The sequence below is a fragment of the Acipenser ruthenus genome, chromosome 12 (genome assembly GCF_902713425.1).
Source record: "Acipenser ruthenus chromosome 12, fAciRut3.2 maternal haplotype, whole genome shotgun sequence".
NCBI lineage: Eukaryota > Metazoa > Chordata > Actinopteri > Acipenseriformes > Acipenseridae > Acipenser > Acipenser ruthenus.
Window position 1 is genome coordinate 41,426,970 of NC_081200.1, and position 14,578 is coordinate 41,441,547.

At 43.5% G+C, this 14,578-nt stretch overlaps 1 protein-coding gene across 1 annotated transcript; it reads left to right on the top strand.

Annotated features, from left to right (window-relative positions):
• The first annotated feature begins 1,937 nt into the window (after positions 1-1,937).
• Positions 1,938-14,483, top strand: LOC117416542 (podocan-like). Its single transcript, XM_034027680.3, has 10 exons — positions 1,938-2,195; positions 3,759-4,037; positions 5,075-5,168; positions 6,679-6,743; positions 8,613-8,722; positions 9,346-9,502; positions 9,690-9,805; positions 10,491-11,148; positions 11,857-12,005; positions 12,426-14,483. Exons 2-10 carry the CDS (start codon positions 3,768-3,770, stop codon positions 12,598-12,600), a joined length of 1,794 nt encoding a protein of 597 aa, XP_033883571.3. The 5' UTR covers positions 1,938-2,195; positions 3,759-3,767; the 3' UTR covers positions 12,601-14,483.
• The last annotated feature ends 95 nt before the right edge of the window (positions 14,484-14,578 follow it).

Consider the following 14,578-nt stretch of genomic DNA (forward strand, 5'->3'; position numbering starts at 1 on the left):
AAGGACCACATCTGGGCACTCTTGTTATAGATACACAAAGTGATAGCTGCTGAGCGCATCCGGTCTGCATGGAGTGAATTCCAAAGCAACAACATATCGACTCGTGTGGCTCTGAAACTGGACTGAAGCAAGGAGGTCTTGTTGAGATCCTCAGTTAATTCATCTCGTGATCTTAAGAGTTTGACATGTCGAGGTCCTGAGATGGTCATTTATCTTGTGATAACAACATAACCCCTTTTCGGTTCAGAAACCTCAGTCAGTGTGGATTACTGATTAGATCCACAGGGTTCAGAACCTCAATCAGTGTGGATTACTGATTAGATCCACAGGGTTCAGAACCTCAATCAGTGTGGATTACTGATTAGATCCACAGGGTTCAGAACCTCAATCAGTGTGGATTACTGATTAGATCCACAGGGTTCAGAACCTCAATCAGTGTGGATTACTGATTAGATCCACGTGTCACTCACACTAGCAGGCTCTTTTGTTCTTTTTTGTCAAATTACTTCTTCACTCATTTGCTGACATGCCTGGAAAGGAGTCAGCGAACATTTTGGAATGTAAACAGTCGGCCCAAGACATTTGTTGAAGACAGCGAAGAAGGCCAAGTGGGAAACATTTTTATTAACACTAAAAGCAGCTGTCTGGAGGGTTTTCCATGCTTTTTTAATGGATTTACTGGCCTCCCCACCAGAGGATACCGGTTCCACCAGTTTAAGTTGAAATAAAACACTGACTTGTGTCTTCATGGTCCAATCTTGCATTCACTTTAATTTATGTGGTAACCCTATCATGTTGGGTTTGGTACTGCAGACATTTCAAAATGGTTCGCTTTGAAACTGGCTGCATTCAGGCTGGTGCCACAAGAGCCTTGGTTCACATCTCTGGGAGAGGAGCACCCCCCTGCCAGTTGTGAGGCTAGGGGCTAGGTTGTTGAGACCATCAATTCTAACCTAGGCCCAGGTAAAAGGGCAGAAAGGCTTGTAAATTAACCAGCGAGGCACAGACTGCTGGGCTGCGTGTGACGCTGAGCGCAGGAGAGGCACAGACTGAGAGTTGCGTGGCGCTGAGAGCACTGCTGGGCTGCGTGTGGTGCTGAGAGCACTGCTGGGCTGTGTGTGGTGCTGAGCGCAGGAGAGGCACAGACTGCTGGGCTGCGTGTGGCGCTGAGCGCAGGAGAGGCACAGACTGCTGGGCTGCATGTGGCGCTGAGCGCACCTCAATTCTGTGCCTGGGTTCCACATTCAGAGTCTCCATGTGGGGAATAGTGTCTGTTTGGGAAATTAAAAGACCTGGGTTAAAAAATCATACATGCTGTCCATTGCCTTTTTAGGACGTTTCCTCCACCTGATGTAACACATTCTGAAGCATGTTGTGCATTATTCTTTAATTATTTCAATAGTATATCCTATATTATATGTATATGTAGTTTGTCCAATGCAAACATGACTACTCTCGTAGTTTTCAGTAATTTTAGACAAAAAGGATAAACGAAATATCCCATAATTTTGATTTTACGACACAGGCCCCAGTCAATATGCGTAAGATATTTCTGCAATTAGACAGCAGCAGTCAAATGTCATTGCCATTGAAATGTACATTAAAAAACATATGACTGATCAGAGATGTTGAAGGTCTTCTTTGGCTGGGTTGTAGTTGCAGTAAAGCTACCAGGCTTTATTAAAAACACCTAAGGGCTACATAAACAACACATATACTGTAGAGGACAAAAAAAAATAACCTGCACTATTTAATCCTCTGTAAATCTTGGAAAGGATGTGGGAAAAGTTCCAGAAGGCAGAAAAAATATTGACTAAATGAATCTTTCCTTTGCACAATTAGCTGATTCCCATATGGGGACTGGAAAATACCTGTCAAAGCGAAAAGGCAGGAAACCCTCGCTGGAAAAACTATGCATGCAGTTTTTATCTTCTCTTCTTATCCAGTTGTGTTCTTGTTCTCGCTCTCATTCTCCAACTCCCTCTCTCTTTCCCTCTCTCCCCCTCCTTCTCTCTCTCTCTGCACACACACACACACACACACTCTCATAAACATCTGGAAATAATCTTTTTCTTCTCACTGCCCTTTAGAGTTTAGTGCTTCTTCCAGACGACATGGAATTGTTTTTTGTGCCTTTCAAAGCAAGAGATTATCATTGTTTGTATCTTGTGGCACTACCCTGAATCTATAAAACGGTAAGACTGTTTTCTTTAATTAGCATGCCTTTCTTTTTCTTTCTATTTAAAACAAAAAAGGAATATGATTTGTGTTATTCCTGGAATCCCAAGCTGGCTGTTGTGTCAGACTGTGCTCAGGCAGTCCGACAGGGACACCTAAGCAAGTGCACAGGCAAAGACCATGTTTGAGAGAGGAGCGAAACATTATCCTCACTGTATTACACAAGCAAGAGAGGAGTGCTTCAACAATTGGTCTGGGTAGTTTTAAACCATTATTTTCTTATTGTCTCTGAAAAATTAGCTTTGCGCTTGCTTTTTTATAAATGTATCTATAAGTATAGCAGCATAATAGACAAATAATTACATGTTTTAAATGTTTGTATAAAACAGCACTGAATATGTTTTTAATATAAATCCTGATGTATGATTGGCATGGACGAGTTCGACTCACTAGATGACTTAATAATTTAAACACTTTCAAATGATTAACTGATTAACAATGCATGATAAATCATGCTGTGCCCTTTACATTTCTGGATAATTCGTTCACAGCATGAAGGTTTTTGCTAAGTAAAGCAGTGCTTATTTGTTGCTGAGTGATAAAATTCAACCAAGGCTTTCACTGTTCCCCATACAAATGCCTTTGACCAGGCAGTGAGCCAGAGCAATGAATGTTCACTGGCTTCAGATCCACAGTGAGTCGGAGCTGCAAGGCTGCTGTAAACAGCTGGCTGCCCTGAGGGGGTAGAGTCTGAAGAAACAGGCAGGGAGACAGGTCATGCTGCTCTGACTGATCATTTAGGAACAGTTAATAACCCTGCAACCTTGTGGAAAACATCCCAGAGTGGGTGAAAATAGTACCTGCTGTCTTTTCCAAGACTGTACTGTACTGAGACGAATGCCTTTGCACATGTCAAAGTAATTGCTTACACTATGATTTATTACTTGCACACCAGTAAACATTACTTTTGTTTTCCAACCAAAGGTAAAATAAGGGCCTTACTAAGGGACAGAAAGGACTGGATTAGACAGATAGACTGACCAGACAGACAGCAATGTGGTTCTGTCGCTGTGACTTGGACAGCACGATTCCAAGCCTCCACCTGCCATTTCCTGAACTTGTTTTGCAATGCTGTTTGCAGTGCAGCTGTGTGCATATAGTGTATGGTGGTGGTCGAAAATTGATGCCCAGGGGCTGCTATGGCAGAAGGAATGCTGAGACTGTGTGATCACCATTAGCGAAACTCCCGATCCTGTCCTGGGGTTGAAACCCAGCGGGGGGAGAGAGGCTGGTGTGCAGATTCACACTCGGGCCAAACCTATTCCACTTGGTGACATACTGTACTGAACCTAGACCAGTCAACCCCAGCTACCCGAGGACAGACGAGCAAATAAGATGGGGAGGGTTTCTTGTACTGTCCTCGTTGAATCAGCTGGGAACTGCATGTGTGCAACTGCAGCTGCAATTGGGAAATCAATGACCACAGCGTCACGTGTCCTTAAAGGCATTATAATAAAGACTTTAAAACATTTTCGTTGAGTCTCACTCCTGCACCCTGCATTGTGTGTGTGTTTCTGCAGGTGCTGAGCATGGCGTGGCCCAGGGGCTCCCTGCTGGCTCTCTGGCTGCTTCTGACTTTGAGCTGTGGGCTGGTGAAGTGCCAGAACGAGGACAAGGAGGAGGAGGAGGAGGAAGAGGAGGAGGAAGAAGAGGAGACAACCCCCTCTGCTGGGCAGGAGGTGCAAGCCTGTCCCCTGGACTGCACATGTGACCAGGAGGACATGGTGGGCTGCGGGGGTGTGAATCTCATAGAGTTCCCCCACAGAGTACCAGAGACCACACGACACCTCTCCCTGCAGGTAAGGTCCTGGCTCCTTCACAAACACCTCTCATAGAGTTCCCCCGCGGAGTACCAGAGACCACACGACACCTCTCCCTGCAGGTAAGGTCCTGGCTCCTTCGCAAACACCTCTCATAGAGTTCCCCCGCGGAGTACCAGAGACCACACGACACCTCTCCCTGCAGGTAAGGTCCTGGCTCCTTCACAAACACCTCTCATAGAGTTCTCCTGCGGAGTACCAGAGGCCACACGACACCTCTCCCTGCACGTAAGGTCCTGGCTCCCTTACAAATGCCTCCCTGTCTTCTGTACTGCTGTCAAAAGGTCTGCTGTATCTAATAATAACAATGCTGAGTGTGTTCAGGTATATTCACTGCTCCTCTGATAATACCTTAACATGTGAGACGTATTAGTTATTCACTGGAAAGAAAGAAAGATCGTGGGAAGTGCTTTCATTGCCAGCATTGTAAATCTCTGTGAATACCTTCTTGTCAGGAGATATTTTCCAAACCCAAATAACAATTAGTCTTCCCTGTGCTGGCTGGCCCACCTACCTCGCTGACTCTTCCCCTGCTTAGCTCTCTCACTGCAGACAGCCTCCTGACCTCTGCTCGATGCATCACTGGCGGGGTCAGTGGGAGACCAGAGTAAACTCTATTACTCTAAGTTACTTAAAATAAGCACCTGTTCGCTGTCAATTAACCCTTTATTTCCAATGACATGCTTTGTCTGTAATGCAGTGATTCAGGTTGGGTCCAAAACTTTAAAGATCGTATTTTAAGCTTTTTTGCAATAACTATATTTTCAGTTTGGTGTTTTTACTACATTTTCAAAATACTTTCAAACTACGTGATCTGGAGAGAAATCCCTTTTTTTGTGAAGCGTGAAATGCCTTTTTCCAATTGCATTTTCAAGTTTGTAAACAGTAGGGCCCCTATGGTTTAAATATATCTAATGGTAGAATCAGGTATGGGAGCAAGGTTTCACTGAGCCTGAGCTCAGCATGTAGACTGCATGAAGTCCCACTGTACTGTATGTTGCTTCATCTACTTTCAGAACAACCAGATCAATAAGGTCACTCTGGAGGAACTCTCCCGGCTGCACAGTCTGGAGACTCTCAATCTGCAGAACAACAGACTCACTTCTGACGGTAAGAACCGGAGTCCCTGATCCATCCCGCCATTGATCAGCGACCTCGCCAGGGTGCTCCTGTCTAGGGGGTTTTCACTGCTTCAGAGAGACAGTAAGGGCTAAATTCTCAAAGCTATTTATTCCCATTCTTCATTAGCACATTTTTTTCAGAAAGCAGAAATGCACCCAGTATCATAAATGATATAGATAAAGTCAACGTGAGACACTACTTCAAATTGAGCACAGAGAGAAGAACAAGAGGACATAAATGGAAGTTGAGTAAAAGTACATTTAAAACAGAATGAAGGAAGCATTGTTTTACACAGAGAGTTATAAATGCATGGAATAGTCTATCAGGTGAAGTAGTAGAATCTAAAACACTGGAAACATAAAAAAAAGACGAGACGCTGTGCTTTTAAATGAGATCCCCCAGTAGAGGAGAATGGTGTGCTAACAAGGGACGAGCCTTGATGGGCTGAATGGCCTTTTCTCATTCCCAAACTATTCTTATGTTTTAATAAAGTTATAAAATCAGAAATAAACAACTAAGACTTTTAATTCAAGGGCTTGAATGAAGTCCAAAACGAAGCTTGAGAATCCAGCCCCATGTGTTTATAGAGACTGTACGTGTTTTTGGTAACTTTTGTATTATCGCAGTCCAGAGCTTGTTCTTCAGTATTTATCTTGGATATGAATCACAGAAACCCGGCTCTGTTTTAATAGAGTATCTCAGTAGAAACCTCACATTGCTTTTCCTGATTTCTTCATAATTGCTCTTGTTGCTGCCAAGGTTTCCTTGAGTTAAAGTGCAAGCAGTAAACACGTTTTTAAAAAGCATGTTTTAAGAAGGGTCAGCTGCTCGGACTATTATTACAACCTATGAGCAGTAACTACACTTCTAATGTAGCTGTAGATCTCTCACTCAGGATGACAATAACAACCCACTCTAAACCTCTACACCACAACAGAATCTGCATAAGCACGTTCAATACGTTCCTGTCTGATTGCTGTCCTGTTTTTGATTTGATGACCTGTATGTAGCGTTCGGTGGCTGCCTCTAATCAAGTTGAGAGTGTGTTTTCTCTTGCACTCTCCGTATGACATGCCTGACGCGCAGAAAAGAGTGTGGGAGAATTAGAGGCAGCCACCAGACACTCAGAAGCATTCCCTCTTGATTTTGCTCCCTTTCAAAATGTTGTGAAGTATCGAAAACAGGTCACTATGCAGTGACGTGTGGTGCATAACAACTGATTTCCAGCAAGGCCTAACCATAAAGTACCCTAATTTGTGAAATAACGAGGCAGCACTGTACACTTGTTCTGCAGAGATTTACCAGTTATTAGCATTTCGTTATATACAACCCTTTCTGACACCCTCCTTGATGGACATTGTATTTGAATCACTATTAAAAGATGTGTTATTGAGCTCATCATTAATCTGTTGCCTAGTCCAGATATAAGAATGCATGCCTAATTGCTTCCTCCATAGCTCTTTATTGTATTCAAGAATGTTTCTTTTTTCTTTCCCAGGATTAGAAGATGAAGCCTTCGAACTGCTGGACAGCCTGCAATATTTATACTTGGCGAACAATAAGGTAATCAATAAAAAAAAAACTGTTCACTGAGGCTGGCAGGTGTCGATTAGTCCGTAACTAAGACCCCTACTGACTCGAGGCAGCTCACAAGGGTATCGTTTCTGTTAAGCGCTGGAAGTAACTCTCTTCATTGCATTTCCCAACCCAGACTGTTACTGCAGCTACTTCAAGTAAGTGCGTCAGCTTCATTCAAAACTGTCTGGGGGGAGAGACAAACATCCCCATCATCTTCCCCTCCTGCACTATGAATCCCCTTCATGCTTCAGCCAGACCACATGGCTTACCTGCCGCATTTAAAACAAGAGAATGCTCTGCAATGCAATCCACTGGTGTCTGTTTACTACACTACTGCTTGCCAGTTTGTTAACTTCCTGTTGTTTACAAGTTCAATCAGAGATGTGATGTAGAAGCTATATGAAAGGCAAGCCCCCAGTGGTAGATTATAACATAAGGGTGGAGCTTTGTGTGATATTAGGGTCAGCTGTTTACTGTAGTTTTTTAACCTCTTAGAAAATGAAATGCAAAAAAAAAATAATAATAGTAATACAGTAATGTAATATGATTCCCAGAGAAAGAAAACACCGGCGCAGTGGCAGCACAAGAACACACAAACACACGTCACTTATTGCAATTATATCTTTGCTCACAATTGATAGAGACTGGTGAAGGCTGAAACATTGTTTCATTTTTAACTTTGTTCTTTTTAAATAATACATATTAAAGAATAGAGATTTGATCTGCAATGTAGTGATCTGCAATCAATGTTGGGATGTTTGGGAAAGTGATCCCAGAGGCAGCACCCAGTAACAGAAATCATTGTGTTATAATACAGTCTGTGTGTGATATCAGCTACGTGGTCTGGACTTTAATTATACCTTTCCTACCTTCTTGACTCCTCTGATTCCGCTGTCTGACGCTGTGCACAGTGCGCTGTGCAGGTTCGCAGGGTTCTTTTCTATTTCAGCTCTAGATTAGTTCCTCAATCTGTCAGATGTATAGTATTGCTGCCCCCAAGCCCCCCCCCCACCCACTGCAGCAGTTTGTTAGCTGTTGTTATCCACTCTGTGCCAGTCTGCAGAGTTAATCCCTGCCTCACACCCCTTGCCAGTTTGTTAGCTGTTGTTATCCACTCTGTGCCAGTCTGCAGATTTAATCCCTGCCTCACACCCCTTGCCAGTTTGGGGAATTTAAAAAGCCGCTGAATGTCCTTGGCTTGGCTAGAGGTAACTTTATCTGCGAGAGATCTGGGGAAAAGGCAGATTTACTGCTCTTTAACTTGAAGGATGGCCGAGCTTGGGAGCTGAGCACAGAGCTTTTAAGTGCCTGTAAGCTGCAAGGACACTAGTGCTGTCTTAATCTGTCTACTGCAAATAAAATACATAAACAAATTTAGATAACAATCTTTGCCTGTTGTCATTTATAAAAATAAAAAAATAAAGTTTTAACACTTGCCTAGCAGTAACAGGGCTCCAAAAAAGGACCCTATTTGGAGCCCAGAACATTAAGAATATTCTTTATAGAACCTAGACCAATAAGGGTTCCTTTTCCATCAAGCTACTCGTGTGATTTTTTAGGCTGAGCAGTAGTGCAGGCTCCCTCTCCTCCAGTTAGAGACAGGATGACTGTAGTTACACCAGTATGAACCCTCTTTCCGAATAGTGCAGCATGGTCTATTCTGCGCCACTTTACAGCTAGATTTCCTTATTTCTTCACAAAGACAGCTGGTCTGACTCCTATTTTCAGTATAGAGAACCTCCTGCCTTGGCTATACTTTCCCACAGCCCATGAAGTGCTTCTCAGTGGGTGTTCTTCAATACTGCCCCGGTTTGGCTGCACTCACTCTTATCTGCTGTTCTTCTTGTATTACAGCTCACAGTGGCTCCCAAATACCTCCCCCCTTCACTGGTCAGTGCGGACTTCGCAGCGAACCAGCTGACCAGGATCTACCCCTACACCTTCGGGCAGAAGTCTGGCCTCAAGTAAGGACTGCCCGTGAGGGCATGCAGCCTCATCCCAGTGCAGGACCATCTCCTTCATTTATATTTGCCATATTGTGAGATCCATTGTGTGGGGACTGAACTAGACTTCCCACTTACTATGGTTACACAAGGATTGCGCTTGCTGGCATTAATGTAACATTGAGACGCATCCTGTTAGCAGCTGGATTCATCTGAATGCCAGTTCCAGTTTCTCAAAGATGCCATTATGACAGTGGTAACCCAAGCTACAATGGTGTGGTTTATCGGTAGCCTGGTACTGCAGTGTTGGTAAAATGTTCATATTCTGAGCAACAGCAACAACCACTACACACTGTTAATCCATTGCAGTGCCGCGGTCCTATCAGGTCAGTACCACTGTGCAATATTTGAGTCCATTGTGTTGACTCTGCTGGTTATGCTGTGGACTCCTAACGACACTGCTAATTGTTCTTCAGGGCCGTGTACAGCACATGGATAATAATGGTGGTTCAGTGGAACTTTTCTTTAAGGGTACCAGTAGTTAAGTAAATAAGTGTAGTTTTAGTTATGCAGCAGTGATGCTAGTGTGTGCCGCATCACTCCTCCCTCATGGCTCTGCCTCCCCTTCCTTCCCTCTCTTCCAGGTCAGTGTATCTCCATAACAACAAGCTGACCGACGCAGGGATGCCTGATCAGATGTTCAATGGATCGGACAGCCTGGAAGAATTAATATTATCCAGCAACTTCCTTAAATACGTTCCCAAGAACCTCCCTCCTGCCCTGCACAGGCTCCACTTAAGGGTAAGGCACAAAACTGCGTGGCTGCAAGAAGTGCCCCACGCAAAGCACAGTGAATGCATGGCAATGCAAAGCATGGTACAAACACGGGAAAAGCATGGCAACAATTGAAAATCACAAGACAAATGAAGGAAACTGTTATGGTGAGGATGGTGTAATGGGGTCTTGATTCCTCGGTGATGTTTTTCAGAACAATAAGCTGGAGAAGATTCCTAAGGGAGCATTCGACAGCCTGTCCAAACTGCGGGAGCTGTACCTGCAGAACAACCACCTGAGCAACGCTGGGATGGACAACGAGACCTTCTAGTAAGTGAGTCCCTCAGCACTGGCACAGACACAAGCATGGACTGTCCACTCGCTTTCATCCTGCTGAGGTGCACAACCGCAGCGACAGACTTTCTAAATAAACAAAGAACTGAGGATCGGTTGCATCAAGAAAAATTCTGCTGATGCAAATAAACAAAATCCCACAAACATTTAACAAAGAGAAGACAGCACGATATAATATCAGAAACATGTGTCAGAATCTTTATGTGGCTTTACAAACCACATACCACATCAGTATAGACTGGGTCCCCCTCCAGCCATATTAAATATACTTATTATGTAAATAGTTGTCATCTGATATTTTTAAATCTATTCTGTGCTTTTGGCACACTTTTTAAATTGTAAACACACAAATAGAAACAAATTAAACAATGCAATGGTGGCAATCTTCAGGCTTTTAATGGAAGATGCAGCTTCCCCTGGTACAGTTATATACTTTGGTGTTTTAAAAAAACTGATTGGGGTGTATTTGTGTAAGGTTATGTGTGATAGGGGCATTTGCCAAAAGCACTTAGCAGTGCAAGTGAGTCCCTTCTGTGTGTCTGTAAGAATATGTAGAACTCCATAGAGGTTCCTGCTTTTTGGCACCATCGTGTTGTGTGCTTTACTTGAATCCTGATAAACCCTTTGGTCTCTGTCTTTTTATCCCCTGATCCCACCAAAGCTACCTGAACAGCCTGGTGTATCTGGATCTCTCCTACAACAACCTGAGCGTGGTCCCCAGCGGGCTGCCACGGAACTTGGTCCTGCTGCACCTGGAGAAGAACGCCATCAGGAGCATCCCAGCCATGGTGCTGAGTCCCGTCCGCAACCTGGAGTACCTGCTCCTGCACAACAACAAGCTGCGCTGGCAAGCCATCCACCCTCAGGCCTTCCAGGGGCTGAAGAAGCTGCACACCCTACACATGTACAACAACCAGCTGGAGCGCATCCCCCGGGGGCTGCCCCGCCGCGCCAAGACCCTCATGCTGCTCCACAACCAGATCACCGAGATCAGCCGCAACGACCTGGCCACCGCCTACACTGTCACCGAGCTCAACCTCAGCTACAACAAGCTGACCAGCCCCAAGCTGCACAGGGAGGCCTTCCGCAAGCTGCGCCTGCTCCTGAGCCTCGACCTGTCCGGGAACAGCCTGCAGACCTTCCCCACGGGGCTGCCCAAGAGCTTGCAGGTCCTGAAGCTGAAGGACAACGAGCTGGCCGTCATCCCCGATGGAGCCCTCTCCGGCATGGGCAAGCTCAGGGAGGTGTACCTGAGCAGCAACAAGCTGAAGGTGAACTCCATCTACCAGGGGGCCTGGCAGGAGCTCACCAGCCTAAGCGTAAGTCTCTCCACGTGGAGCATTGGGATGTTTTGTAAAAGTCAGCTTTACAGAGCTAGCAAGAAACAACCTGAAAGCTGTTGAACAGTAATGTTTATTCATTGCAGGCATAAGTTTAATGCACAGAATTTATTGAACTTTTCAAACACAGCTTCATAAATCTCTCCAGTTCAGCACGCCCAGGGGAGAGATTTATAACATATCCTGTAATATTGTCTGGGATCCAGGCTGACCTGTGTATATGGGATTACAGGAAGGATGTGCCAGGTGGCATTGTCTCCTGATTGAGTGTGTTGCTTTTGCTACATTATTTATGCCCGACTCAGCAGGAGAGCCGGTGTTGTAATGCAAGGGAGTGGCTTGTCTCGTTGGGCATAACTCTGTAGGACAGAAACAAAGCAATTAGTATCAGTCACACTATGTTTGAATGTTTATACCTTTAAATTACAAGTTTGAAATGATGCACATTTGCATTTGGACTATTCCCGTATATTGATTGGGGATGACCTTTATGTAGGGAATACAGGAAGTGTGAAGGAGAGAGAAACGTGAAACTTGTAAGAAAGACTAAAGAGCTGCACTATCTGACCCCTCTTGCTCTGCGCACCTCCTAATATCGTGTGCTCTCGTAATAAAGCCTTTTGACTAATTATCCATACTGTGTATGGATAATTAGTACGCCAGCCTCAAACCTGCTCCGTGTTTCAGACGCTGGACCTGTCCTCCAATCAGCTGTCCCACATCCCCTCGGACCTCCCGGAGTCTCTGGAGTTCCTCCACCTGCAGAACAACTTCATCAGCAGCATCACGGAGAGCACCTTCGAGAGCACGCCCAACATCAAGGGCATCTTCCTCAGGTGAGTCCTGTGTGCTAAACTGTGGGTACAGCACAGCACAGCAGAAGCACGGTGCAATCATGAGAAAGCACCAGGCATGTATGCTGAATCACTGGGTGAAGCAGAATAGCCTGTTCGTGCTGAAATATTTCCGTCTTCCATATGTCATTATTATTATTATTATAAAAAAGACTAGAAGAGAGTTTTTTTAACCGTCCCCCTATGAGGTTGTTGTGCATGAAAGGTTTAAAGCATGCATCAGCCATGGTCTTGTCTATGAAGGCGCTAGAAGAATACTGTACATTATCCATAAACATTAGAGATTAACTGGTCATAACAAAACAATATGAATATGTGTGGAATTTATCCTGACTTGATAATGACTTCTTTAGCATTCATTTAGTTTAGGTTTTGTGTGCTCATACGTTCCGTCTCTTCCAGATTTAACCGGCTGGCTGTGGGCGCGGTGAAGAAAAACGCCTTTGTGAATCTCAAGAGCCTGCAGGTCCTGGACCTCGGGCCGTCCATGGAAATGCCAGGGATCGTCTCCAAGAACGAGGAAGGAGAGCGGTCAGAGGAGGAGGAGGAGGAGGAGGAGGAGGAGGAGCTGGACTAGAATGACTAGAATAATAAACGACTGACTGAGTTTAAATCTCAAGAGCCTGATTGGATCCACATGTACAGCCTTCAAAGATTATCCAAACCAATAGGGGGCTGTTTTTCTCTCAATGCCTAAAAAAAGGCAACCTGTTTGGAAGTTGAGTGAACAGCACACAAGCAGATGTTTCTGTCTCAAGAGTCTGAAAGATACTTTTCTGATTTTAGAAACATTATATTGCCTTCTCTGTGTGCATCTTTCAAGGACAACTTCCTTGCTTTATTCAGCATGTTTTCTACCTTTCACTTCTTACATTAATGGATTTATTCATATCAAGCAAACCGCTTGTCCCCACCTCTGCAATACAAAAACGCTTTGCACAATAATCAGTGAGGATTGAGCAGCCGCCAGCAGGTACTAGTGCCTAGAAATTTCAGAATTGGAATTTTCAGAACACATCTAAATATAATTTCAGAATTGGAATTTTTAGAACACATCTGAATATAATTTCAGAATTGGAATTCTCAGAACACATCTGAATGGAATTTCAGAATTGGAATTCTCAGAACACATCTGAATGGAATTTCAGAATTGGAATTCTCGGAACACATCTGAATGGAATTTCAGAATTGGAATTCTCAGAACACATCTGAATGGAATTTCAGAATTGGAATTCTCAGAACACATCTGAATGGAATTTCAGAATTGGAATTCTCAGAACACATCTGAATGGAATTTCAGAAAGGTCTCCTCATTTGGCTATGTCAGAATCAGGACCAGGGCTGCTATCAGTTAGAATGGACTTGTTTTTCCTGGAATTAGCTTCTTACTGATGCAAAGTCTGTAGATGGATTCATTCTGTGACCTTTTTAATATTTCTTTTTTTGCAGCATGTTAAAGTTAATATAACTTGTGCAAGCAGATAACAACAATCCTCTTACCTTTTCATGAGGGAAGGTTTCAGCGCTGTTCTCCCAATACCCAATGCTCTACACCCACCATCTTTACATTGAAATACTGTGTCTGCAACTTATAGAATTACCAATGAAGTAACGCTAACTCACTCACCATGCATTATTACTAGCCACAAGGAAAGGATTTCCACAAAGCTTATCAATGATTTATACAGAGTGTTACCTTTATTATTTGTCGTCCACATTGTATTGTGCAGTTTGTAGTGGAAGCAAAGGTGAGATGAAGAAAAGAAAAACATACATGTGTAACTTGGTAAATAATATCTACAAATATATCAAAGAATTAAAAATGACTTAATGAATGAATGAATTAATGCTTATGACCGTGGGAAACCCTGCTGCTGTCACTAGAGCATACTGGCGTTATTTTTTCTTTTGCAGTTTTGGATTAGTTTAGCCCCCGTTATGGGGAGAGTCTAAAGCCCTGTGTACCCTGTGAGGTATGAAGGCTTGCAACCCTTTACATTGAGCCTCTCATTTACATAGTAGCTACTTAGTATATACATGTGCACTTGCACACAATTACAAGGGTTAGGGTTATATCGTGCAAATAGAATTACACATGAAGTACATTGTATGCATAATAACATTGTAATGATGTGTAAGTGCACATGTATTTACTCTGTAACTACACTGTAAATACACAGGAATTAGAGACGCTTCATGTAAAGTGTTACCGAAGGCTCTGCCTGGAGCTGAGGCTCTATAAGAATTAAAGTCAGTTCTGTATGAATGTGGTTTCTTCTCAAGATCACAAACATTATTATATACTTCAGGGTGTGTGTTTTATATACTTCAGGGTGTGAGTTTTATATACTTCAGGGTGTGAGTTTTATATATTTCAAGTTGACGAGCAATTTACAGAAGCATTTTCCCAAGATTGTTCAGCTGTATATTACACATCAAATAAATAAATCTTTGCGTATAGCACAGCTCCTTTTCTTTTTGTTACCAATATTTATCACTGCACATTTTTATTTTATTGTATTTCTTATCAAACATGCTTTTACTTGCATTTGCTT